Below are 24,687 nucleotides of genomic sequence, written 5' to 3'. Positions count from 1 at the left end.
AGCTCTTACATGTCATACCCGTGTCCCATGCAGTACACACAGAAGGGAAGCTCTTACATGTCATACCTATGTCCTACACATATGTACAGAAGGGAAGCACTCACATGTCATACCTGTCCTACACATATGTACAGAAGGGAAGCTCTCACATGTCACACCTGTGTCCCATGCAGTACACACAGAAGGGAAGCTTACATGTCACACCTGTCCTACACATATGTACAGAAGGGAAGCTCTCACATGTCACACCTGTGTCCCATGCAGTACAAACAGAAGGGAAGCTCTCGCACATCACACCTGTGTCCTACTTTACGTCCTAGTGGCAGGTTTCCTACTGCCAACTGTTGGTTTAGAGTGTATGCAACAGTCTCTGGGATGATCCAAACACAGCTCCACTTGAACTTGGTGCTCCAGGGAAAGGTCAGGTCCTTCCCTAGGGGAACCTGGGGATGTACAGACTCAGAATCCGGGGACTGAAAACTGAGCTGGTAGTTTTGATGTACTGTCCCTTCTCAGCCTCTCTGACAGTGGCATCCCCAGGCCAGGTAGCCAGAATCCTGCAGCTGACCAGTGCACTCAATAAAATGGCCCAGAGGCAAAGTCCAGTGAGCTATCTGGGGCCATTTTCGGAGGCTATGGGCACCACCAAGCCAGCCAGCCACTACCAGAGACTACTTACCATGTACGAAGGGAATGTCAGGACTCGCTTGTGCTTGCCACAAGGCCACTGGGGGTCATCCAGGAGGTTTGGGTCGTAGTCGATAAAGTCTCCCAGGTCATTTCCTGAACATCACAAGCAAAATGGTAATTAGGGACCCTGCACTCTTGAGGCTGAGGCTAGGAGAATGCTAGGACACCCATTAGGGTCAAGGTGGCTTCAGAGCCATTTATCAGAGAGTTACCCCATGGCTTTGACTTTTAGGGCTCATCTCCACATGGCAATGAGGTTCATGCACCAACAAGAGACTGGCAGGGTCTTACCACTCCGACTTTTTCTACGTTAGCAAATTATGTATTTATTTCCCTGGCCTGGAAGAACACAAAAATTCATACATGTGACCTGTTGGAACCCCTGTAGGTTACAGGATGCAGCCAGCCCTGCACTGGCCTATTCTTGAGGAAGGTTTCATGACCTGGGCTACTGTCTGTGAATCATATTCCAAACATGGTGGCCTCAGTGAACACAGGTAGAGTGACTTTTGCAGGTGGTGGGACATTAGCACAGGGGAAGGCTGACCTACAGAACTTTACCTTCCATTCGTGTTTGTGTGTGTGTGTGTGTGTGTGTGTGTGTGTGTGTGTGTGTGTGTGTGTGTGTGTGTGTGTGTGGTGAGTGAGCACATGAGTGTGTTTGTATGCAGGTGTACGTGTGTGTATGGAGACCAGAGGTTGATGTCAGATGTCTTCCTCAATCCTTTTCTACCATATCTTTTGAGACGGGTCTTTCATTAAACCTGGAGTTCACCAATACTGCTAGACTTGTGGCCAGCAAAACTCAGGGGTCTGCCTGTCTGGTTCCTTAGTGTTAGGATTACACAAAGAGAATGCATTCCTGCCTTTTACATGGGTGCTAGGGATGTGAACTCAGGCCCTCACATTTTCATGGTAAGCTCTCTGCCAGCCATGTCCCTAGTGGAAGAGTTAGTATCCTTGTACCAGCTCACCCTACACTTCTGGACTCAAGTTATACAGAAAGGCAGATGTAGCCTCAGACACAGGTGAACAGGAGATAAAAGGTTGAGAGACAGTATCAGCTTCCGCTTTTCCACAAAAGTTTGCTCTGGGGCTGAGCAACCAATTAGAGAGGTCATCTCTCTCGTGTGTGTGTGTGTGTGTGTGTGTGTGTGTGTGTGTGTGTGTGTGTGTGTCTGTGTGTCTGTGTGTCTGTGTGTCTGTGTGTCTGTGTCTCCTGAGATATGCCCCCACCCCCAACCTCACCTGAAGTCTGCCCTCTAACTGACACAACTGGAGACCCCATCTGCCCTGTGAGCCGAGGCACTCCCTACCCTGAACCACCAAAGCCCTCTGAGTCACAGTTACCTGCATCAAGGCTCCCCTGGGTGCTGCCAGTCCGGCCCATGGAGAGGCTTCGATGGCTCAGGCTCCGAAACTGGGAGAAGGAGGAGGTGGAATCTATGGTATTTCTACGGGTTCCGAAGGCATTTGTGGGTGATAGAAACTGGGTGTAAGACACTGTCTGAAAGGAGGAACACAGGGCAGAGGTTATGCCCAGAGAGGCTGGGTTTGCATGCTGTACAAGCCTTGTGGCTTCTCTAAGGTTGGGTTTGCTTTTTGAAAAACCATGCAATTCTAGTGTCTAATGGCGTTGGAAAACGCAGCTTGCTTGGTATCCACTTGTGCCAAATGTGTGCTGCTTTCATACTCAGCCCTCACCTGAGCAGACTACGCTGAACTAACCCCATCTGCTTTAACTAGTCCTGGTAGGTGGCAAAATGTCCACATGTCAGGCGACAGGGTGCTGCCTCAGAGTGTGCTGGAATGCTGAGTCATGCATGAGGTTCATGATATACTCCATCTCACAGTCCAAAGGAGGAATTCAAGAACACACAGGGCCTCAGGAATCTCTGACAAGGGCTGCTAAGCTCCTATCACACAGGTACTGATCACAACCACCTCAACTCTACTCCAGAATCCCTCATTCCACGGTGAGCACTCACCCTTTAGGGTACAGGTGGGTGAGTGCATGTCTCTTTACTTGCCCCATGAAGCACCTTGTATGTAACCCCACATGCAGCCTGAACTAGGGACCCTGTCATGACAGATGCCCTTGGGGTAAGGAGCTCACCTGCAGGCACACTCTTCTGGGATAGGTTCCACACAGAAGCACAAGCTTTTGGGGGTTTATGGAGCGCCCTATGCCCAATACCAAAAAGTCTACTTCATCTTTAAAATGTTGCTCCTTGGGCTTCAACTTAGAAGCTCACTGCTTTGTGAATACAGAAGGAATGTGAGGGCTCAGTGGTCACTGTGTGGAGCTGAGGAGCTCTGGGCTTCACGGGATCGCGAGGAGACAAAGTTTACTGAGACCTCTAGTTCACAGGCACGCGGAGCCTCACTCGATCCTGGAATGTGTGTTCATGCGTGTGTATTACAAAAACCTGTGAACAGTGTCAGCAAAGAAATCCTCCTATCTGCAGATCTCCAGCCATGCGTCTGCCCAATCGCTGGCCCAGCAGGTCTCTGTCCGGTCCCTGGCAGAGCTGGGCGACATGGCATAACGCACCTGGGAATCTGCCCCAACTTGCCCCAGCCTCGCAAGTGGGTCTTAAGGTCTAGCTCTCCCCCTTTCCACTCTGTGCTGCCTTGAGGGATCTGCAGTCTCAGAACGTGGAAGTCTTACCTTCCCGTCAGCACCCAGTTCCACACCTTCAAGGCCAATGATCTCCTTCAGGCTCATGGCCCCTGCTGACTGTCTCCCTCCATCCAACTTCAGGTCCCTGGAAAGGACAAGCCAAGAGAGAATGCATGTGTGTTTCTCAAAGAATGACGATTATTGCACAAGATGGCTGGTCACACTGATAAAATGACCCATGGGGTAGGGTGGTCATTTGCCTCTCCTTGGGAATTATTACAAGTGTTCCAGGGAGTACCCCTCCCCTCCAACCCCCTTCCTTCACTTTCCTGTAAATGAAATCCAAACAAACAAGGAAGTGAGGAGATGGTGGGCCTTGGAAGCCCTTGGGCACCATTACCCTCAGCATGGCCTCTGTGTTTTCAGTCACAGCCGGGGGTTATACATTTCCTGAGTGCTGGGGACAGTAGGTCTCTTGGGAGCTAGCTGCTAAGATCACCTCTCCTTGCCACTCTTCTGTATCAGAGAGGACAGATCAGTGTCTTCAGCAGCTGCCAGATGCTTGTTGGTAATGAAAAGATCAACCCCACAGTAGCAGACACCTCGACAGTGTGGCTCTCATCCAAAGGATCCCCAGGAATCACAATAAGCATTTGGACAGCCTGGCACGCTTCTAATGCCTTTTGCCACCATTCTTTTGGTTCTTTAGGGCAGTGCCATACGTAGAAATTACCATTAGCCCATTTTACAGAGGAGGAGATTGAGGACACCAAGACAGTAGGTTGTGGGGAGTATTTTATATTTAATGCTCTTCCTAACACATGTTACCACCCAGGAGAAGCAAGATGGGCAGTCTGAGACTATATCCAGGTGTAACTGTGTCAAAGGATGAGTTCCCTCCAGAGTCACCTAGTGCCATTCTGACTGCCTACTACAGTCTGGCTCCTACGTCCAGGCACTGCATTAGGGAGTGCGGAATAAAACCGGACATCCAGGGTTCTACACTGCAGCCATGTTTGGGTCCTGCCTTCCAGCTTCTGTCTCTAATACACAGTGCTTGCTAGGAATACCACTTTAGACAGAAAGCATGCTCATCATGGGACCTGGCTGGAAATTCCATACAGAGACTGAGAACTTTAGCAAGAGGAAGTAATATGGAAAGGTCAAAGGTAACCCAGGAAAGAGAGAAAGAGAGAGAGAGGATTGGGGAGTGATACGTGGGGGAGGGGTAGGAAAGAAGGCCACTTTCGACACAGGAAAAGCAAGTGTCTCCAGCTCACCTGAGCTTTGCTTTGACCTATGGGCACACCAAGGATGGCTTGGCGGCTCTGAATTGGGACAGCCCTCAAAATCAACACACAGACCTTCCTCTCTCAGCAGCACTATAGTTTTGAAGACATTTTCTTGAGAGGACATGGTTCACCATGCTCAAAAACATATCAAGGTCACATAGCACGAAAGTGAACAGTTCTCGGCACTCTCTCCTCTCTTCACGAAAGCCAACCTGGGTCTGAAGAGCCTGCAGGAGGAGTGTTTTGTCGCACGCTCCATTTGTAAAATACCTAGTAGGTAAAGCAACTGAAGCCTTTTCCGAGTAGTCACCTGCCTCACGGTGCGGCATGGTTCCTGTGAAATCCCGTTCCGCTGTTGCTCTGACTTACTGAATCCTCAGAGCAGCCTGGCTCCAGTCAGTTGCTGGATATGCACAACAAGGCTGACAGAACCAAGCAGCTATCTCTTCCAACACTCCTTCCTGCTGCTTCCCACAGGGAAAGGAAGCTGTAACAGAAACTATGCTCCACACAGGATTCCTCCCGTGAGTCAGGCCGCAAGCCCTTTGTAGAAAATCAGAGATGCACAGACCCAGGCAATTGTCCAAGTGCCCAGGGACACTTGGGTCCATGAGAGAGAGAGGTCAGGCTAGGTTCGGCCTTGCCTTCCCACAGGGATCCACCCATGCCAATTCATGGGACTTGCTAGTGTAACATTTCCCCCTAGCTTCCCGTTATGTCATTAGACCTTCTGATATAATAGTTACTGTACCTTGGCCAGGCCAAGCTGAATGAGATAAGTAATAACAAAGACAAACCTTCACCTGTGCCTTGGGTCACATACCGTTCAGGATGGACAAGTGTCATCCAACAGAACTCCCTCCCTAGGCTAGAGGTGACCTCCTTCTGCGCTGCCCCACACAGTGGCCACTGGTCACTTGTGACAACTGAGCATTTGAAATATGATTTGGCCAAGAAAGCTGATTTTCCAGTTGTCTGAAGTGTGTGTGTGTGTGTGTGTGTGTGTGTGTGTGTGAGAGAGAGAGAGAGAGAGAGAGAGAGAGAGAGAGAGAGAGAACACACAGCCTATGCTAGCCCATGACCCTTCTGATTCAGCCTCTTAGAGTGTTGGGGGTTATAGGTATATACCACCATGCCCATATAGGTTGTATGAAATTTTAATCAACTTAATGTAAATGGGTAATGGCTACCATATTGGGCTAAATTAGTGTTTCAATCCATTGGTAATTTTCATGACAAAACCACACTGTCACATACAATGTGTTTAATAATGTGGCTCTGGTCTTCCCCCCCCCCCAACTATAGCCATTTGTTGTCTGTAGCCTCTAATGTTTACCTTTCAGGCCACTGCTCACTGAGTAAACTGTGCCAGGCACCCAAGAGGCAGGAAGGGTGATGCACACATCAGAGTGATCCTCAGTGGGGATCCATGACAACCACAGGCCTCCTGCTTGCCCCTCTATCAGTGCTCCATGACCAAGTATTCCCAGCCTAAGTGAAGTCCACAACCTACAAGTGAGCAGGGCATGGGCAATCTTTTGGCCTGGAGGAGTCAGGAGCGCGGGGGAACAGGCAGTGTCAGGGCACGCCAGGGAACAATGACTAGTGTGTGGCCTCCAGGTCCGAGGCATTAAAGGGTCCCCAGACCATGCTCTTAACCTTTGTAATGTTGAGATGTTTAGTCCCTCATGTGGTGGTGTTTCCCGACCATAAAATCATTTTGTTGCTACTTCCTAAGTTTTGAATCTTAATGTAAATAGCTGATATGCAGGAGATCTGGTCTATGACCCGCAGGTGGAGAAACGCTGCCCTAGGCCTCATGTCATACAGTCTTAGAGACTGAAAAAGGTCATTATGAAACCTTGTGTAGGGATGGCAAGAGAGAGGATAACAGATTGAAAGGACTGGAGAATCCTCTCAGTTGTAGCTAGAATCCAACATGGAATCCAACATGACAGCTACTCTAGGACATGGGTGACTTTAATTGTTGAGATACACGTTTCTGAGCATTCTTTCAAGCTGCCATCGCGACTGGACCCAGTTCTTGGTAGGCGCGAGTTAAGAGTGCAGGCACACATGTGCCGCCTGGATACCCACATCACAGAAAACAAAGCCCATCCATGACATTTCTGATGAGCACAGAACTTTTTTCTTTAAGATCTGATCTCCTGTAGACGGTGCTAGCCTTGAGCTCACTACGAAGCAGAAGCTGATCTTGAACTTCTGGTCCCTCAGTTTCTACTTCCCAAGTGCTGGAAAATGTGGGCGTACTGATTTATGTGGTACTGGGGCTCAAACCCAGGGCTTTGTACATATCAGGCAAGCATTCTACTAACTGAGTAACATCCTCAGCCCAAGTATCCATTTCCTTTCCTGAATTCCTGGGTAGAACAGAGTCAGGATCTAAAAACGCAAGGGGCCAGACTATCCTCTCGGGGTGGGTTTTTCCTGCTAAGTGTTCCAGGCAATGTCAACGAAACCTGATATTATCATCGACTGCAGGAAATTGTCCTTTTGGAGCTACACTTGACTGACATAATAGCAGTAATTTCACAACAGGCTCCCTAATATTACGGATAACAGCCTTGGTCTTCTATGTGAGTGCAGAAAGAACAAGAGAGCCCTGGGCAAGGCATCTCCAAAGCCTGAATGGCTGGGGTTACCTGCAGAAAAGGGGGTAGAAGTTGTTTGCACAGATGTACCCCAAAAGCATCCAGTGAAAAAGAATTAAGCAAAAGTTTCAGGAGTAGGGATAAAAATCACATTTTCTAAGACCACTGTTCTAACTCTTATAAAACAGTTATGAAGCGGATCCATAGACTCACATGCTAGCCTTAAACCCACAGTATGAGGTCAGGGATCAGTAGTTAAAGCCATTAGAATCAGAGTCAAGCTGGGCTTTCCTTGAAAAGCCTAGAGGATCCTCTTTTAATCCCAGCTATAGTAGGGTTCAAATACTAATTTACTTAGACTCCAGATTATTTTTAAAATCACAGAGGCATTGTAGCATGGTGGCATATACCTTTAATCCCAGCACTCGGAGGCACAGGTAGATTGGTCTCTTATGAGCTCCAGGCCAGCCTGGCCTGCATAGGAATCCCTGTCTTTTTATTTATTTTTTTGTTTTTAAAGCAAGTTTAGATATCACTCTGGTATTCCCAGAATCGCACATATTAAGGTTTAAATTCAGTACTTTTGCCCAAGGACAAACATGGTTTATTAGGTTGTAGGAGAACATCCTACTCTCAGAGAAGCCAGAGTAGGGGAACACCGTCGGCAACTTCAGGCTCTAATTCCTTGTTGCCCTCGCTTGGGCTGACAGGGCAACTTGGACTGACTTCCCCACTCATAATTCTCAGTCTGCTGCAGCTTCAACAGTTTGCAAATGCAAAGACCAGCATTTGAAGCAGTCAGTGGGGGAAGGGGAGGGGCTGCAGTGGGTCCAGGGAGGGGCTGTGGCAATAGGGAGATGAAAGCGTGCTGGAGAGAACAGTTAAAATTAAGTCCTGTGAAAACCAGGTTGGTTCATTATAGGGGCCACGGCATCCCTCACAGTGGTGTACCATGACCTGGAGTCCTGTGAGCCCACAGGAGGAAGGCCCCTGGACCCTGTCTTTGCCTCTGCTGCGACAGTAAAACAAACTTCTTCGCCACTGTTGAGACAACTAGATTATCACGTTCTCAAAGGTTACCTACTCCCTGTTAACCACTGCACAGCCAATTCCCGATTCCATCTTTCGTAAAGGGCTCATTTGGTTATCATTATCTTGGTACAGAACTATCTTGGTGGGAAAACAGGACTCCCTGTCAGATAAAAGTTCAGGGTCCTTTCCCTGGGAGACAAAAATATCAAAATAAAAAAAAAATCAATGAATCAATATTTGCTCTAATATGATTGAGACTCAGTGGGTAAAGGTGCCAGCTGTGCAAACCGGCTGAGCTAAGTGTGATCCCCGGAACACTCTAAAGAGCAGGAGAGAATCACCACCACATAGTCATCCTCTGACCTCTGTATCACGCACACACACCCCCCATACAATGATACTTTTAGAAAGTATACCATTGGACACTTACCCCTGGAAGGAGCTGAGAAAACAGACCTGTGGTCTGGTTAGGTACTCGTCAGGCTTTCGCTCCTCAGCTGGGGTTGCCTAACCTCTAACTACACTGCTGTGCTGTCACGGAAGTGGGCAGGGAGCACCACCAGGCACTTGCTCTTTAAAGGACAACAATGGCTCGAATGCCTGGATGTGTAAATAATTTAAGAGCTAATTAAATATTAATGGGATTTCTAGACCCTTCAAAAAGACCAGGAGAAAGCAGGGCACTGAGAACTGAATTGGGAAAGGAAATGCCCTTTGTGAATGAGTCTTAATTAAGAGATCACACACGGAGGGACTCCAGGACAGAGCCTGTTTGTGGCCTGCTGTGGTTTGGGTCTAGACTGCCCCCAGGCTGTGAGCTAGCTTACTCCCCGGCCTGGTAGACTACTGAGAGGCAATGGAGTCCCTAAGAGACAGGGCCCAGTGGGAGAGAACCACAAGTGAGCGGAACACAGACTGAAGATCTCTGTGTAGGGATGTGTGTGTGTGTGTGTGTGTGTGTGTGTGTGTGTGTGTGTGTGTGTGTGTGTGTGCGCACGCGTGTGTGCGCGCACGCATGTGCGCACAGAAACCACTGGACAGCTCTACGTGTTCTTCCTCAGGAGCTGTCCATCTTGGTTTTTGAGACAGTGTCTCATAGGCCTGGAGTTTGCCTAATAAGCTAGGCTCACCGTCTAGAGGGGCGCGGGATACATTTGTCTGCACCTGTAGAGGATTACAAATGTTTACCATGGCTCCTGGCTTTTCCATGTGAGTGCCAGGGATTGAACTTAGGTCTCCATGCTAGCATGAATGATCCCCCAATCACAGACAGAGTCTTCCAAAGCCATAAATGAAGACAATATTTTTTTTTCATAAGCTCATTCTCCCTGGCATTTGTCCACTTACAGAGCTAATGCCCTGTTCCTTCAAGTGCAGTGAACATCTTGGATCAGTTTCCCTGGCTTACACAGAGGCAGAGTTACACCACCGAAGTGCAAAGTCAATGAACAAGGCCACGGCTGACAGAAAGATAGAACAATGGCAGGCTGTAGCTGAGAAGGCTTGGCCTCTCAGACCTAGCACTTCATAGGTAAGTCATCCCCAGAAGGGTGACTGGCAGACAATGAAGGGGGTCTTAGTGGAGCTTACGCCAAAATCTTTGTCTAAAGGCGGGTTCTTATAAACAGCAGGATAATGGCATGATTCACCCATGAGATCATTCCAGAGTCAGTCGCTCTGTGGGAATATGCTTGATGTGAGGGGAAAAAAAAACAGTTTGTGAATGTGTAATTTTCCACAACAAAAAAGAGATGTTTCTGGGGTGAGTGGGTGGTGAGGAAGGGATGGGCCTTAGACCAGGCAGGGTGCATTAGCCTTGAAGGTTCTCTAAGAATAGAATTTGTTCTGTGTGTCTTAAAATGATCAGTGATCAGGAAGTGGACCCAAGCCGATGACCTCATCTGACTGCCTCACGCCAAAAGCCAAGGACACAAACACCATGTGGAAGCTGTTGACAATTCAGAAACACACCCCCAAAGACACCTTACAGGCCACTGAGCAATCCAAGCCTGCTGCGTTGTAGGAAGTGAACCCAGTGGCTATCAACTAAGGGCTGTCACACAAATGGGTCTGCGTCCATTCAACAATCATGGAAACTGTTTTTGCCAGAATCACCTAGCTTCTTTGTTTTACAAGACCTCCAGATAACAAATTAGCCTCCAGTCACTCTTACTTTCTTCTGGTCAGATACCTAGGCAGAATCACCTGCTGGTGCCTGTGTATTTCACAGGTGCCAACTCATCTAGGCATAGAAAAGATGCCGAGATAACCCATAACACGCTGCCTACAGTCTCTCACTAGTGGATTGTGCTCCAAAACCCTCCGAGCTGGCTGCCCAGAACTGGATGCAGTTCCAAGTGCGGACCAACCACACCACAGCCTTTCATCCCCTGTGTGGGCCAGAGCTCTGGCTTGTCTGAGTAGAAAGCCAGAGGGTACAAGCGGAGAAAAGCATTGGAGGAAGTGAGTCTCTCCTCCTGGTTTCCTGGCTTGGGACTGAGCTCAGTTAGCCAACAGTTAAAGGTCAAATTTGCATTAATTCTACCTCCCTCTCAGATCACCTTTTCCTTCTCAGGATGCTAAGCCATTCTAGTTTTCCCCATGTCTTCTGTTTCTGTATCTAACTCCATAATCCTCTGTACCAGGTGTTCCACTCCTGGCTCAATGGGTACCAAACCTCAGGGGTTCAGGGTAGGGGCTAGAGGGTGAGAGGAGTCTCAGATAGAGGCACATGACACCGCTTACTAAGCGGGCGAGAGTCCGGGATGCTGCTTGCGAATCTTTTTCTATGCAGAGGGTCTCCAAGCCTAACCACAGACCCACCTAGAGGGGATGGCAACGAGTTCTGTGGGTAAGTACTGGCTGAAGCACCTAACTTAGGTTCTTCCAAGAGTGGTGCAGCTCCAGGCCTCTGACAGAGTGCTCACAATGAGGAGGTTAGTTGTCGAGGGGCCACATCCGCTCTCCTTTTCTGTCACTGTGCTGTACGCATGCTGTGGACAGTGGGGTCTGTCCCCACCCTCACTGTGTTCTGTAGGAATGAAGAGCTAGGGGAAAAGGACAGACTCGAAGGGGCCAAAATGTTAATACTGGCTTTGTGGAGGAGGTTTGGCTTGATAATTTTGACTTTATTCTTATATATTTCCTAAACCGGCTTTAACGTGCATGTTCCACCGAGAGGAAACAAAGCTAAAGAATCAGGCTGGTGGCCTGAGAAGCAGGTGGATCCTCTCTGAGACTGCACAAAAGCAGACCTGCTGCTGCCGCTGCTCTCCAGAATCACACAGTGCTCCGGGCCTCCTCACTAAGAGGTTCCCTAAGGTAGACATTATGACCACTGTTAACGATGAGTAGACAGACTGAGGTCAGCAGGCCCTGCCAGGTCCATCCCATGGGCCAACTCCTCACCTCGATTCAGGTGCCCATTGATACAGGTCTCCAAGATGGCTAAAGACTGGGCCGTGCCTAAGAAAGAGAGGCAGGGAGGAGGGGAGGAGGGGGCTTCCTGTTCTCATCCTCTTAGGAATAGTTGGTGGCTAACCTCTTTAAGGACCGGAGCTCTATGTAAATGAACTCTGAAGTGAGAAGGTGACAGCTAACACCTGTCCCTAAGGCCCTCGGAGCTCTCAACCCTCAAGGCACTGCCTTTGTTGAACTCAGCACCTGGGTAATTTGAACAGAATGGGCAGAGAGAGTCACAGCCGTCTTCAATCCAGGCAGGTCAGCACGTCCCGCCCCTTTCCAACGTGTGTGCTTAGATGTGAGATGCTGTCGGCTGACACAGCTGAGCAAGGAAGACCAGATGGTGGCTGGGACCAGTGCCAGAAAGACAGCCAAGGCAGGTACTTCACCTTACCCCAGAAGGAAACTGCCCTGTGCTAGGCCAGGCCCCACCCAAAAGGCCCCCCTTAGGCAGAAGCAGGGTACGACCAAAGGGAAAGTGTGTTCATCTGCGCACACTACTTAGCTTCTGATCTGTTTTAGAGGTGCTCAGGCAGCCAACTCTGACAAAGGCCAGGGGACACCAAAGGAGCCCAGGGGAAGGTGACAAAAGCCCTGTGACCTTAGTACAGGCCTGACTGCCCAGCATGAGTCACTTGCCAGACCAGTGAGGCCAAATGCAGTAGGCTGCACGGATTCTGAATCCTAAGCACGGAGGAGAGGCCTAGCAGCTGTGTTCACCAGATGCAGCTGTGTGTAGCTTGAGGCCCTCTGTCTCTTTAGGCTTACAGGGCAAGTCTCTTGTTACTGTGATGAAGCCACTTGGAGCGGGCAGAGCCCTATGGCCCACTGGTGGTTCCTTCTTATGGCCATCTGTCCAGCTCTTCCATTTCTGTGAAGATGACAAGGACCAAGTGCCAGGTCAAGGGCTCCACAGAGCATCTGCTTTCACCACAGCACGCTACCTGTCTGCATTCGGTAGGGCAATGTTTCCTCCACAGAGCCTAGAAACGCAGCCCTGGAAAACATGCCAGCCAGCCATCTGTGTACGGAAGTGAAACGTTCACTGTTCCAGGCAGAGTGCTGGGGCTATCGTGAAGTCCATACCCACAATTGAAGTAAGTTAAAAAACACACGCTATAAGCACTACCACCGGCCTCAGCAAAGACAATCAGACAGTCTTAGCAAGCCTTGGTGAGGCATTAGGGGCTGGGGAAGAATCCTAACAAAGCAGTTTGGTGAGGCTGATTTCATTCAAACTAGGCTGGGATCAACGAGGAACAGAACAGTGTTTCAGATGAAAATCCCCTAAGCAAGGAAGGGTAGACAAGGAACCTACAGGCATCTTGCTGTGTCTGAGATGCCGCTGGGGACAGATGGCACTAGATAGAAGAAGCCTTGTTATGATTTGCATATGCTTGGCCCAGGGAGTGGCACTATTAGAAGGTGTGACCTTGTTGGAGTAGGTGTGTCACTGTGTGGGTGGGCTTGGAGACCCTCCTCCTAGCTGCCTGGGGATGCTGTGTTCCTGGGTTCTTTGGGGTGAAGATGCAGAACACTCAGCTCCTCCTGCACCATGCCTGCCTGGATGCTGCCATGCTCCTGCCTTGATGATAATGGACTGAATGAACCTCTCTGAACCTGTAAGCCAGCCCCAGTTAAATGTTGTCCTTTATAAAACTTACATTGGTCATGCTGTCCGCTCACAGCAATAAGACCCTAACTAAGACACCTATCTATATAGAAGCTCAGGATTTTAAAAGGTAAAGCACGGGCCTAGGTGTTTAGTGAGAAAAAGATCAACATTATGGCTTAAATATGACCACCCCCCCCCCAAGGCTCATGTGACATTGGTGACAAGGCTCATGTGACATGGTGAGGTTGGTATTTTGAGTGGCTCTGTATACTTTGGGTCGGGGAGGGGGGGACCTGGGTGAATGAAATGTGTCACCGAGGAAAGGGTGTCCTTGGGAGTTATCTCATGTTCCTGGGCCCAGACAAGGAGACAAGAGTACAAGGGCTCTCAGAACAGTCACAGAGAGAAACCACAGAGTCGAGCAGGGAAGAGAGGCCAGCATCAGTGTCACAAGAATGACCGAGGGACAGAGTGGGGGCCAGTGTTCCCTGACAGCAACTCAGATCTCAGGCTGTGGATGGATGGATGGATGGATGGATGGATGGATGGATGGATGGACACGCAGTACTAGCTGATGCTGAACTCAGGACCAGGGGCATAGTTCCCTGGGGTTTAATTCCTCTGTGGGTTACTAACTGTGGAGTCTGATCAACAATTGTTTTTAAGGGTAACGCAGGCATGGGGATGGAGACTTTTAGGTCCTTGTCTCGGGGACCCCTTCTGGGGATGATGTGGGAGCAATGGCCTCTTCAGGTTCAGTGTGAGTACAAGTGGAGTCTTCACTGAACCACTGTGGCAAAGACCAAAACTTACATTTCCCAGATCCCCAGAGGTGGCCTAGGTCCTGCTAGGCCTGAGTGCCATGTGAAGTCTGATGGTGGAAACGGGTGACACCTGGGCAAGCTAAGCACTCTCGGCACACCGTAGGGGTCCCGTGGGAACTGTGACGGGAGCATTTCTGTGGGAGAGGCCCTGGGGCTGTGGCATGTGCCTGCCCTCGCTGCACTATTCGTGGCTATTCTTGGTGCTTTTGTTTTTTCCTGGACAGTCCGTGAGGTCTTGAATGCTTCCCAAAACCCTGACCATGAAAGGGATGCTGGTATTTGCAGCTCTTGACACTGAGTGTCTATAGCTACCCTGCAGTCTTGGGCTACAGAGTCACTGCAGAGCACAGTACATGGGTGTCCTGTAGTAGGCAAGACCCTGAATTTCTAACATAAAGGTCCCCCCAAGAAAGGAGCTATCAAAAATACTAAAGGAAATTTTTCTGAAATGTCATATGCAGATAACTATGGAGAAGTTAGGAAGTTTTTGCCTGGAGACTGGAAAGACAGCTCAATAGTTAAAAATGTGCTGTTTTTGCAACAAACCTGAGTTTGGGCCCACCACCAAGGCTCTGCTATGTTAGCTCACAACTACCTGTAAAGTCCAGCTCTGGGGATGATGTTGGGGCAATGGCTGGAGTTTTCACTGGCCTCTCCAGGGTCAGTGTGACGCCTCTGGCCTCTGCAGGCACTTGCACCCACACGCACCCCCCCCTACATGATTAAAAATAAGTTGAAAAGCAAGAAAATCCTATTTTAAAAGTCCTGTCGCCCATGGGGGAAGAGTTATGTCCAGTGCTGTGAACAGACATTCTCTCCCAGAAGCATCAGACACTCCGGCAGGACCAGTGTTTCACACACAGGCTCTAGACCTGGGGTCAAACACTTACAAGTCCCCAAGTCCCTTTCCAATACTAGAGGAGGAGGCAGGCAGCCAGCATGGCTGTGGGGAGGTGCTTAAGTGGGTAGCACCACAGCACAGCGCCAGCGCCAGTCACTTTCCCTCTTCCCACAGACTGCCTCAGACTAAAGACAGAAATACCCAGAGGAGAAATGACTTTTTTCATTTAAGATTCCAGCCAGAGCAGTCATGGCGGTGCACACCCGCCATTCTCATTACTTGGGTGCATTATGAGTTTGAAGACAGCCTGGGCAATTTAGAAAGGCCTGATCTTAAAATAAAAATGAACAGATAATCAAGGCTGCAGCTGTGGCTCTGTGGTAGAGAACTTGCCCATCATGTGTTAGTTCATCTTCAGTATGGGGGAGTCTGCCCACAGCTACCTGGAGATACTCTTGGAGAATTTAATACCATGGGGTAAACAAGCCACCCCCATGACCTCCTGAAAACTATTATCCAACAACTTGGCCACCAAATCCCAGGAAGTGACCCTTGGGCAACACCCATAAATACCATAAATTCTTGAACCAACCAGTCCAGTCCTAAAGGGGAGGCTGAGAAGGGAATCATGGCTGGGGCAGAGCTGTCCCGGCAATGAATACAGGAGTATACAACCCCAATACCCTCTGCTCTCACTCTCCTCAGCTGAGGTTGCTTAGTTCCACTGAGTCTCAACCTCCTCAAGCAAAATGACAACATGAGCACCAACTGGACCAGTCCTTGGAAGGAATGGGCACACACCCCTGGAAGGCACTAGGAAACTGCTCTGCTGCTCTTGCACAATACCCTGGTTGTAGTTCTGCTATGTTAGCTCACAGACCTCTAGCTATGCCCTAACAGACAAGCTTTCAGAAAGCTTTCTCTATACATCAAGGCTGTCTGAACTTTGGGGCAAGTTCATCGCCTTTTGTTGGAAGTTCTGCAAGTCATCCTGGAGACCATTCTAACTCCAGCTGAGCACGAACCAAGCATTAAGTATCTCACATTGCTCTTAGGCCCACGTGGATTGAGTCCAGACTAGAAAACTGACAAAACTCACCCTGTCTTGAAATTTGAGTTTAAAAAGTCCCATGAAGAATAATTTTTCAGGTGTGAGCTCTTAAAGCCACTGATTGTTGACAGGTGGGATTGTGAGACATATGTCTCACTTGTAAAGTCTATTCAACCAGATTTGTAGCTTATACCCCAGCAGGGTAGACAAGGACAGAAGCAAGGGCTGGAGCCCACAGTGGCTTTGGAGACGTGAGCTGAGCATCCACAGTAGAAATTATAAGGAATGGAGGTGGACAGCTGAGCAATGGTCCTGCGAGAACTGGGGACATCCTATGACCTGGATACATGGCAAACTCATTTCAGAACTCTCCCTAACTAGGGTGGAATACCTGCTCAGATGCAGGATTCAGGCTTGGACATGACTCTACTGAAGTCACTCCAGATAGCAGGGCCGTTAACCATACTAAAAGTTGACTTAACCAAAGTCCAGAGTCTCAAACATTTCTATGTCTCTAGGGGCTCAGACATCTAGTACAACTGCCCTAGAGAGTTCTCCTTTAACCAATCTGTCTGAATTTTCTCAGTTCCTTCTGGGCTCCACTTGCCCTAAGTGGGGTGATTACTTAGGACTCAACTGTTGATGAGCTGTTTTGTTTGATGGTTAATTAGGTTGGTGACTAGTTTCTATGAGAAAACAAGACATTTTCATGGTCATGCCCATTGCCTTGAACAGTGCCTGTAGGTACTCTCTAGATTCCAAGAACAGGAATGAATTCTGCTCTGCAGTAGTAGGGCTTGAAAGTCTATACAGGGGATGAGTAGAGATGGGAAAGAACCTGGAGAGGTGGGTGAGGCCCCATTGTTTCCACAGCAAATGATTCTGATGAAGATTCAGGGGCAGGAAAGCATTCTTCCACCAAGGCTTCATGCCCACATAGGGCTACGAAAGACTGAAAGCAAAAACAGTAGAGAATGGATGCTAAACCTCTTCTAATGCCCATCTGTCAATCTGTCACCATTGCTCAACTGAGACCAGGAGCCAAAATCAGTTTTCACTTCAGGTAAAAACACCAAGCACAACGCTTTGGGGCCATAGCAGGGGGTGAGGCAGGGTGAGCCAAGAGAATGGGAGGTGGAGTTGAGAAACTGCCTCGCTGCAAGAGAAGACAGAGAAAACACCCAGGAAGACAAGGCTACCAATCTGAGAGATGCTTGACCTGCAGAGGAGGTTCAAGTACACGCAGAGGAACTGCTCAGCTTCCTGTTTTTATGATATGCTTGTGAGAGCCAGAACCATGCAGGACTACCCTTCGCTGCTGTGTGTGTTTGCAATTAACGATCTGGAGGAATCAGGCCTGAGGTCAGTTCCACACATATAAGCACAAAGAAAGCCATGGGTCCCAGAAAACAGAGCTCGGAGTTCTGGGGCTGATATACAAGCTCACTCCACCCTTGTATAACTGTGGCCACCCTGGACACAAAGCAGGAAGGACAGATTTTCTGACCTCTGATGGCTTTTACCCTTGAACCCCTATGACAGATGGAGCTGTGTCACAGGAAGAATATTTGGGGCAAAAGGAGGCATACTCCACAGTGGGAATGTGTTATAGAACACCAGTGTTTACTCATAAATACTTTTGTACTATACAGACAGACATATTTTCTTAGATATGTTTATTAATACAGCTCTATTATTTGAGCACAGTTATTTCCCATTAATGAAAGAACTGTAGCTATCAGTGGGTAATTACAGCAAATGGAGTAGAATTCATAAACAGGATACAGGCTTATTAAACTGTCAAGAGCACAGAGCACCCCCAGCCACTGGAGTGCAGTATTTGGCATCACGTTCAGAGTTTCTCCAGCACTTTGGAAGACTGTAGAATTTGTTACTGACCACAGGCTGGTTAGCGTGTGAGGCCTTACAGAGAAACTGACTGTGTTCTTTGGTTATAGAATTCATTGTTAGGTCCCTTAGTTTCCTTGACTCTAATCCTTGGAGAAGTGGTGGACTTGAATCTGCTCATGTCTAAGATGCAGAAGTTCTATCTAGGTCTTCACTGAGTACCACAGGCAGAGCAGTCAGATCCACAGGTGGCAAAGAGGCAGGCCTTCCCAGCCTCAGGGACACCATGCTTGGACAGATGCTGCCTCCAACACGAGCTGCCTGCCAGCTTGTAGTTCGCTGAGGTATCTAAAAATGTAGAAGGCCACATGGAGCCACAGTGAGATGGTTTGGATGATCTCCATTCAGACATTCTTGTGAGAAGCATAAACCTTCACGGTTCTCTATACTGCCCCTCCAATTCTGCTGTCAGTAAAATGGGGTCCTGACTAGTGGGTCCCACTTACCTCTCAGTATGCTGAGTGCTGTGCTGGGAACCTGAGTCTGCAAGCTCCTGTGAGCCTCAGTCACCCTCTGGAAAGCAGACAGCACCGATGCTGCCTATCCTAAGAAGATTTCCACGGATGTGGAATTCATGTCACCTGTCTGCACGGGAGGGGGGACCTTCGTGAAGGTGGGAGCCATATAACTGGTTCACCACTCCCTCTCTTGCCTGGGACCGCTGCTCTCACAGATATTATCTATTAAATGGCATAGCAGTAAGGGGTAAGCACACATAGAAACTGACCCTTCAAGAATGAACCTACCATGAACACTTCAAAGATGAAATGTATGGCCAAATTATCTTAGAGAAGCCAGAGAGAAGGCAGTAGTCACCTGTTGGGACATCTTCAGCATCTATGAAAAGAGGTGGCTAGTTTTGTATGTAAACTGATGTGTCTTCTTTTCCACACAGTAAGTTCAGGAGGATAAGTTCTCCTCCTGCATCCCCAGTATCTGCTCATGTGGTAGGAGTATGCAGAAAAGAAAAAAAAAAAAAACCAACAATCAACCAACCAGAAGGAACAGGGGAAAGAATGAATCAACCGGAAAGGTCAGCAAAGGAGTTTGGAGAAGAGACTGCACCACAGGACCCTTTCAGCCATAGCCAGAAGCAGCTGTGCCTGTGAAGGTCTGTGGATACAGATCTCCCCGGGGCTGGAGAAGAGGTAGGCTGCTCTGGGCTTAGCCACAAGCTGCTCTCTGTGGAAGAGATTAACCTTCTGATACAGCCACAGATGTAGCTGTGGCAGGTTAGACAGGCAAAGAAAACTTCTCTGGGATATTTTTCAGCCTCATAGCTGTCCTGCATAGGCTGTAAACCAGCCCCATGGCTGCCCCACATGGGCTGTAAACCAGCCCCATAGATGCCCCACACGGGCTGTAAACCCCCAAGCTATAAGATCTGCCGTTACTTTTTCTAGAACACCTACTTTGCAAGGTTGTTCTAAGGTTGCTGAAATAAAGGGCCAATGTTCTCTAAAGCACACACCTAAGCTGCCCCCCTGTGAAACTCACAGGGAGTAAGAACCAGCTGAGTGGGGATCAGGCAATGAATGACCTGTCCAAGGTACACAGGAAAGAAAAGGTCACAGATGAGCCGGAGGACAGCTTATGGGGACAGTGCAGGGAAGAGCAGTAGCGAAGCGGCACCTGGGCCACTTGCCTCAGTCTGTTGTCACCATGACTGGAGAGCAGCTTCAGCCCTTGTGAACAGAATTGTCAGTGCCAGAGAAGTGCCTGACATCAACCTGCTGCATGCTGCCCCACCCAAGATAGCAGCAGCACCATGCTGCACACTGCTGGAGCCAGTGTAGTGGGGATCAGTCTAGACACACTGGGGGAAACCAGAGAGGCTACAGGTGCTGAGGAAAGGGCGACTTTGCAAGTCTCAACCCTCTAGTATTACTTCCTGTTCAAGGTGAAAGGCGGGGTTGGTTGACCCAGAGACAGGAGCCTGGCATGCCCCCAATAATGTGCATTTGTTCCTGGTGCCACTCTGCTGTGACACGTTCGCCCTATGGTGGCGGCTTCAGCTCTCCTGTCAGTCTTCAACTGAAGCCAAGATACAGGATACAGAACAGTCACAGGATTTGGTCCTTACCTGACCTACCTGTTTCCAATATTCAGGGAGACCCAATGGCATATGGTGGACCTTATTATTTTTCTTGGTTATAGTATTGGACAAATGACAAAACGCACATTTAGAAAGCAGGATGGGCAAGTGTGCACACACCCCTACACACGCACACACCCCTACACACACACACACACACACACACACACACACACACCCCTACACACACACACACACCCCTACACACACACACACACACACACACACACACACACACACACACACGAAAACTTTGTGGCTGGAAAGGAAGAAGAACACACCCGCAGATCAGACACTGAATTTGTGACATCAGATCTCGGCCAATTCATGAACAGAGAAAGCAAGTGACATGGTGCACACTGGCGCCTGGGCTTTCTGCCCAGAGAACGAACGGGAAAGCATGCATATACATACCCGACTTGGGTACTGTCTCGATACGGCAGCACGGAAAATATACTACAGAAGGATCTTCTGCCACTGATAAGGACTATTCTACAAAGTAAAAACAAAAAACAAAAAAACAAACAACTAACTAAATGCAAAGACTAAATTAAAAAAATAAAACAAACTTAAAATAAGTTCTAGAGCAAATTAAGCATTCATGGCATCTACAGCAGTATTTGCATACTCCCGCCTCCTCCTCCAACAGTCGGCATTTTTGCTCTTCTTGCAAAACCCAAGCCTCAGCGCAGCACAAGCTTGCTGCTTCTCACTCAAACATTAACACGTGCAAGGCCAGCCATAGTGAGAGGTGCTGGCTGGGCCGTGGGCTGTGCGTGCAAGCCAGAGTAGACCATTCTGAATCTTGGGGAGCCAGTGCAGGCCAAGAGGCTAATATCCTATCAAGACCTGACTTCTGCCCTGCAGTAAACGATGCTAGGGCAACAGTGCCTACGACCGTGTGCTGGAAAGATGTTGATACCCTTACCATGGTTAGCTTTTGGTATTCTGGTAACACGTTAGGTTCTGAGAATAGATTAGGGGACAATTATATAATCAGTCTTAGTGGCCGTCCCTGCTATAAAGAATCTACTGGGCACAGTTCTACACGATGCTTTTATGTAATCAAAGCCACTTGAAAAAACATTAAAAACAAAAACAAAACCCTTCAAAAGTACTTATCCTGCCGTCTGAGAATAACTTTGGCCAAAGGGATTTGGTAGTGGGAAAAATGAAGCAGTGAATGGAGTGGAAGTAATTAAAACCATTCCTCTTGGCACGAGGTCAATATGGTTCACATACGGAGTTTACTCACGTTTAAATCTCCTTCAACATTAGTGTCACACGCCGGGAAAACACCATTATGGGAGCATCAGTGTTTGGAGGTCTTAGTCTTGTTTTGAAACTGTGCTATTCAGTTGCCCACAGCCCTGGGATGAAGTCTGGTCCCTGGCATGGCAAGCCCGATCAACTACTGACCCTGAGTCTTGCATATCAGTGACACAGTATTTTCTCATATGCCCTGTCATGTCCGCATGTTAAAGTACTTGTGCTCCACCTATTGAAAAGGGCCAGTTCTATCCTGTTGTCTTAAACATACTATTTCTTCAGCCTGTGATGCCCTGCTCAGACAAACTTGGCAAACTCTCACTGAGTCTTTGAAACCTAACTTGGAAGGCACCCCTCCAGGTAAGTGGGAGTGAACTGGTGTGAATAGGCTCCTGGTTATGAATCTCTTCTTATAGAGGGCAAGCCTAAGGAGTCACCACTGGGCTGTTCCTCTCCAGATGTGCACCCTCTACCCTGAGAACAGTCTGGAATCAGGGAGACACCCAAGCACTCAGAAACCCTTTCGCTATCTATAGCTCCCTATTCACAGGGACAAACAGGACCAAGGATGGTGCCCAGCTTCTGGTATCAGCTTTGTCTCTTTATCTCGCTCTTCTGAGCCTCGATTTCCCCATCCAAAAATGGTGCTTAGTTGGGACATAGAGGCACACATCTGTTTTCTCAGTACCTGGAGGCAGAGGCAGGAAGACCAAGCATTCAAGCCCAGCCTTGGCTATGCAACAAACCTGAGACCAGTCTGGGCTACGTGGCATGTGTTTGAAGAAACAAAAGAACAAGTGAGAGAATTAATGAGCAAATGAATGAATGAGGTAAAATTAATAGTGATCTTACTGGGAAGTCGGAAGAGAAAATAAGCTCATTCGAGAAAAATCCGTGGGCTGTTGCCTGGCAGACACGACACATTAAATAAGCTTGATTTTCAGTGTACACTAGTAGAGCTGTCTTAGCAACAGATTACTTGTATTCAGAACCCCTCAGACCTTAGTGCTGCTAAGAAGCAAAAGGACAATGTTGGGATGGCTGACAGAGCAAACACATGGCCCCAACGACGTTAACACAGAGAGCATCAGCCATCAGACCTTGTTCCCATCAGTGCTTCATCCTGACTGAGCCTTCGAGTCCTGAGTCAAACACATCCTGATCCTACCTGCCTGGACCATTACATGTGAAGCCCAGAGACAGGACTTCCCACCTGGTGTGTTACACAGACACAAAATGGCTGAAACACTTGATTACGTGCTAGGTCATAAATGTTGTAGCCAGTAAGGTTCAAGCTATGAAGGACTCATAGAAGGTGACAGACTCATCAGTAGGTGTGGAAGCCCGTGCATTTGAACCTGACCTTTTTCTAGTTGCAAATTCATCTAACTTACTAGAAAGATCTGCCTGCAGACTCTTACCCATGGGTTTCCTGGATATCAACGAGTCTGCCTTTACCCACGTGTTCCACAGTACCTTTCTAGTCCAGCCTGCAGGTCACCTCAATGGATCACAGTCTCAACCATTATCATGGCTGCTGGAGCCACAGAGCCTCCACAGTCTGCTCTGCTCAGCCCTGACCTTTCCAGATGGATGGAGGCCCGCCCTATCCCACTGCCCGTCACCCTCCTTGTTACTCTTGCCATACCCCGAGCCATTCATCATCAATGTCCCTGAATACAGAGGGAAGAGGGTGTGGGCCAAACCCTACCTGATGTTGCTGCGCCCTTCTCATTACTCAATATTAATGTGTCCCTCTTTCCCACACACCAAATGTGTTTGGACATCTTTAACAGAGCAAGAAAATGAGAGACTGTCAGTGCCAAGTGCAGCCCAAGTCTCCTCTAGCATTTCCACCACAAAGGCGCCTGTCAGTAAATGGGCCAGAATGTTCTACAAACTGTGGGTGTACTCTGGGTGGTCCTTACTATTAAGGCTAGTCCATGTTGATGCTATGGATCTCATTCAGAAACTTGTGTTACTGTGTTACTGTGTTACTCGAGCCAAGTTTAGCAACCAGGAACATGGACTGTTTCCCAACAATCCCGCTAGGGTGGTTTTCTCCTTGGCCAGTCTTGAGGGGAGCAAGGGAGGGAGGGAGAGAGGGAAGTAGGAGCCCTGCTTCTTTGAGTTCTTTCCTGCCATTTCCAGGCTCAGCCTTCCCTTGGATTCTGATCTTGACAGGGGCCAGAGACCTGCATGGTGGATTCATGACAGCAGCACCAACACTGCTACTGGAACAAATGAGAACACACCTTCCATATTTCCTGGAGTAGATTTGGCCTACAGCAGGGACTGCAGGCCTTAGCCAGAAGAGGCAAGCAGCAACAAGCGCAGAACAACACTTCTTCTCACACAGGCAACTGTGAGGCCCGTCCTGTTTAGAACCAGAGAGCTCATGGGAACTTACAACTTTGCTCTAAGGAGCCATCTATCACAATGGAGATGTCTCAGAAGAAAATTCAATTTGTTTGTTTCCTTCAAGGGCATCTGCCCTTCCTGAGAAAATTAAGCTGGGCACTGGTAGTCGTGAGCAGCATAAGACAACCACGTACTGTTTCCAATGGGCTGTTGAAACTGACCACATTCCTGTCCCTGCCTCCAAATGCAAATGCTTGTCTTCTTTTCACAGGGCACGCAGAAAGCTCACGCCATCTTCCCCATCAGTGACGTCTAACACTTTACTGAAGCCAAAACGTCCAGAAAGTTTTCTAGAAAGCTGAGGGCATAAACGTGGCATCGACCCCAGGAAGAGGGACCTGCTCATGATAACACGGACAAAACTTCATGGGGCTGGGCCACTGCCTCTAGAATACACAACATTTTCTAAAACCTTCAGGAGGTTCAGAGCTTGTCTAGCAGCTCAACAGAGCCGAGTTTCTTATCCACAGAGGATCATTTCTCTGGAAAGTGGAAAGTGCAGCCACTCAGGGAATCTTACAACTAACTTGTAAGCACAAATGTTCCACAGACGTGCTTTTCCACAGAATCTGTTTTCACACCCTCAGTCCAGCGATGGACCTTGTGTAACACCATCTACGATCTTCACGTGCTCTGTTGATGCCGAAATGCTGTCTTCTTGTTCCATTTCCTGCCCCTGAGGAGTCTGTTGGTCTTGAGAAACTTCATCCTTAGCCCAAAATATCAGAAATATCCCACCAAGATATTAAAAAATGAGCACGTAGCTTAATGGAGAAACAAATATTACACCTGTGGGGCAGTACAGTGACATCTAAGCACAATCCAGGGTCCAAAGCAAGAACTGGACATGTGTAGAAATCTATTTTCCAAACTCAGTCTTTCCACACCTGAGAAGCGAGAGAACACACTGACGGATGGTACTACCCTGGGCAAATCCCAGCTGCCATGTCCG

The 24,687-nt window shown here is 48.5% G+C and overlaps 1 protein-coding gene across 3 annotated transcripts in view; it reads right to left on the bottom strand.

Moving 5' to 3' along the window:
- Window positions 1-24,687, bottom strand: part of Cables1 (Cdk5 and Abl enzyme substrate 1) — a 103,595-nt gene that overhangs the window by 19,824 nt on the left and 59,084 nt on the right. The window contains 4 exon segments of one of the 3 annotated variants that reach the window (NM_001415691.1): window positions 680-783; window positions 2,041-2,197; window positions 3,362-3,458; window positions 20,460-20,537. In NM_001415691.1, the coding sequence (NP_001402620.1) occupies window positions 680-783; window positions 2,041-2,197; window positions 3,362-3,458; window positions 20,460-20,537 (436 nt within the window). 3 annotated transcript variants of the gene reach the window in all.

The sequence above is a fragment of the Rattus norvegicus genome, chromosome 18 (assembly GCF_021556685.1).
Source record: "Rattus norvegicus strain SHRSP/BbbUtx chromosome 18, alternate assembly SHRSP_T2T, whole genome shotgun sequence".
NCBI classification, from domain to species: Eukaryota; Metazoa; Chordata; class Mammalia; order Rodentia; family Muridae; genus Rattus; species Rattus norvegicus.
Note: the sequence above shows the minus strand (reverse complement) of the source record. Positions and strands in the feature narration are given on the sequence as shown.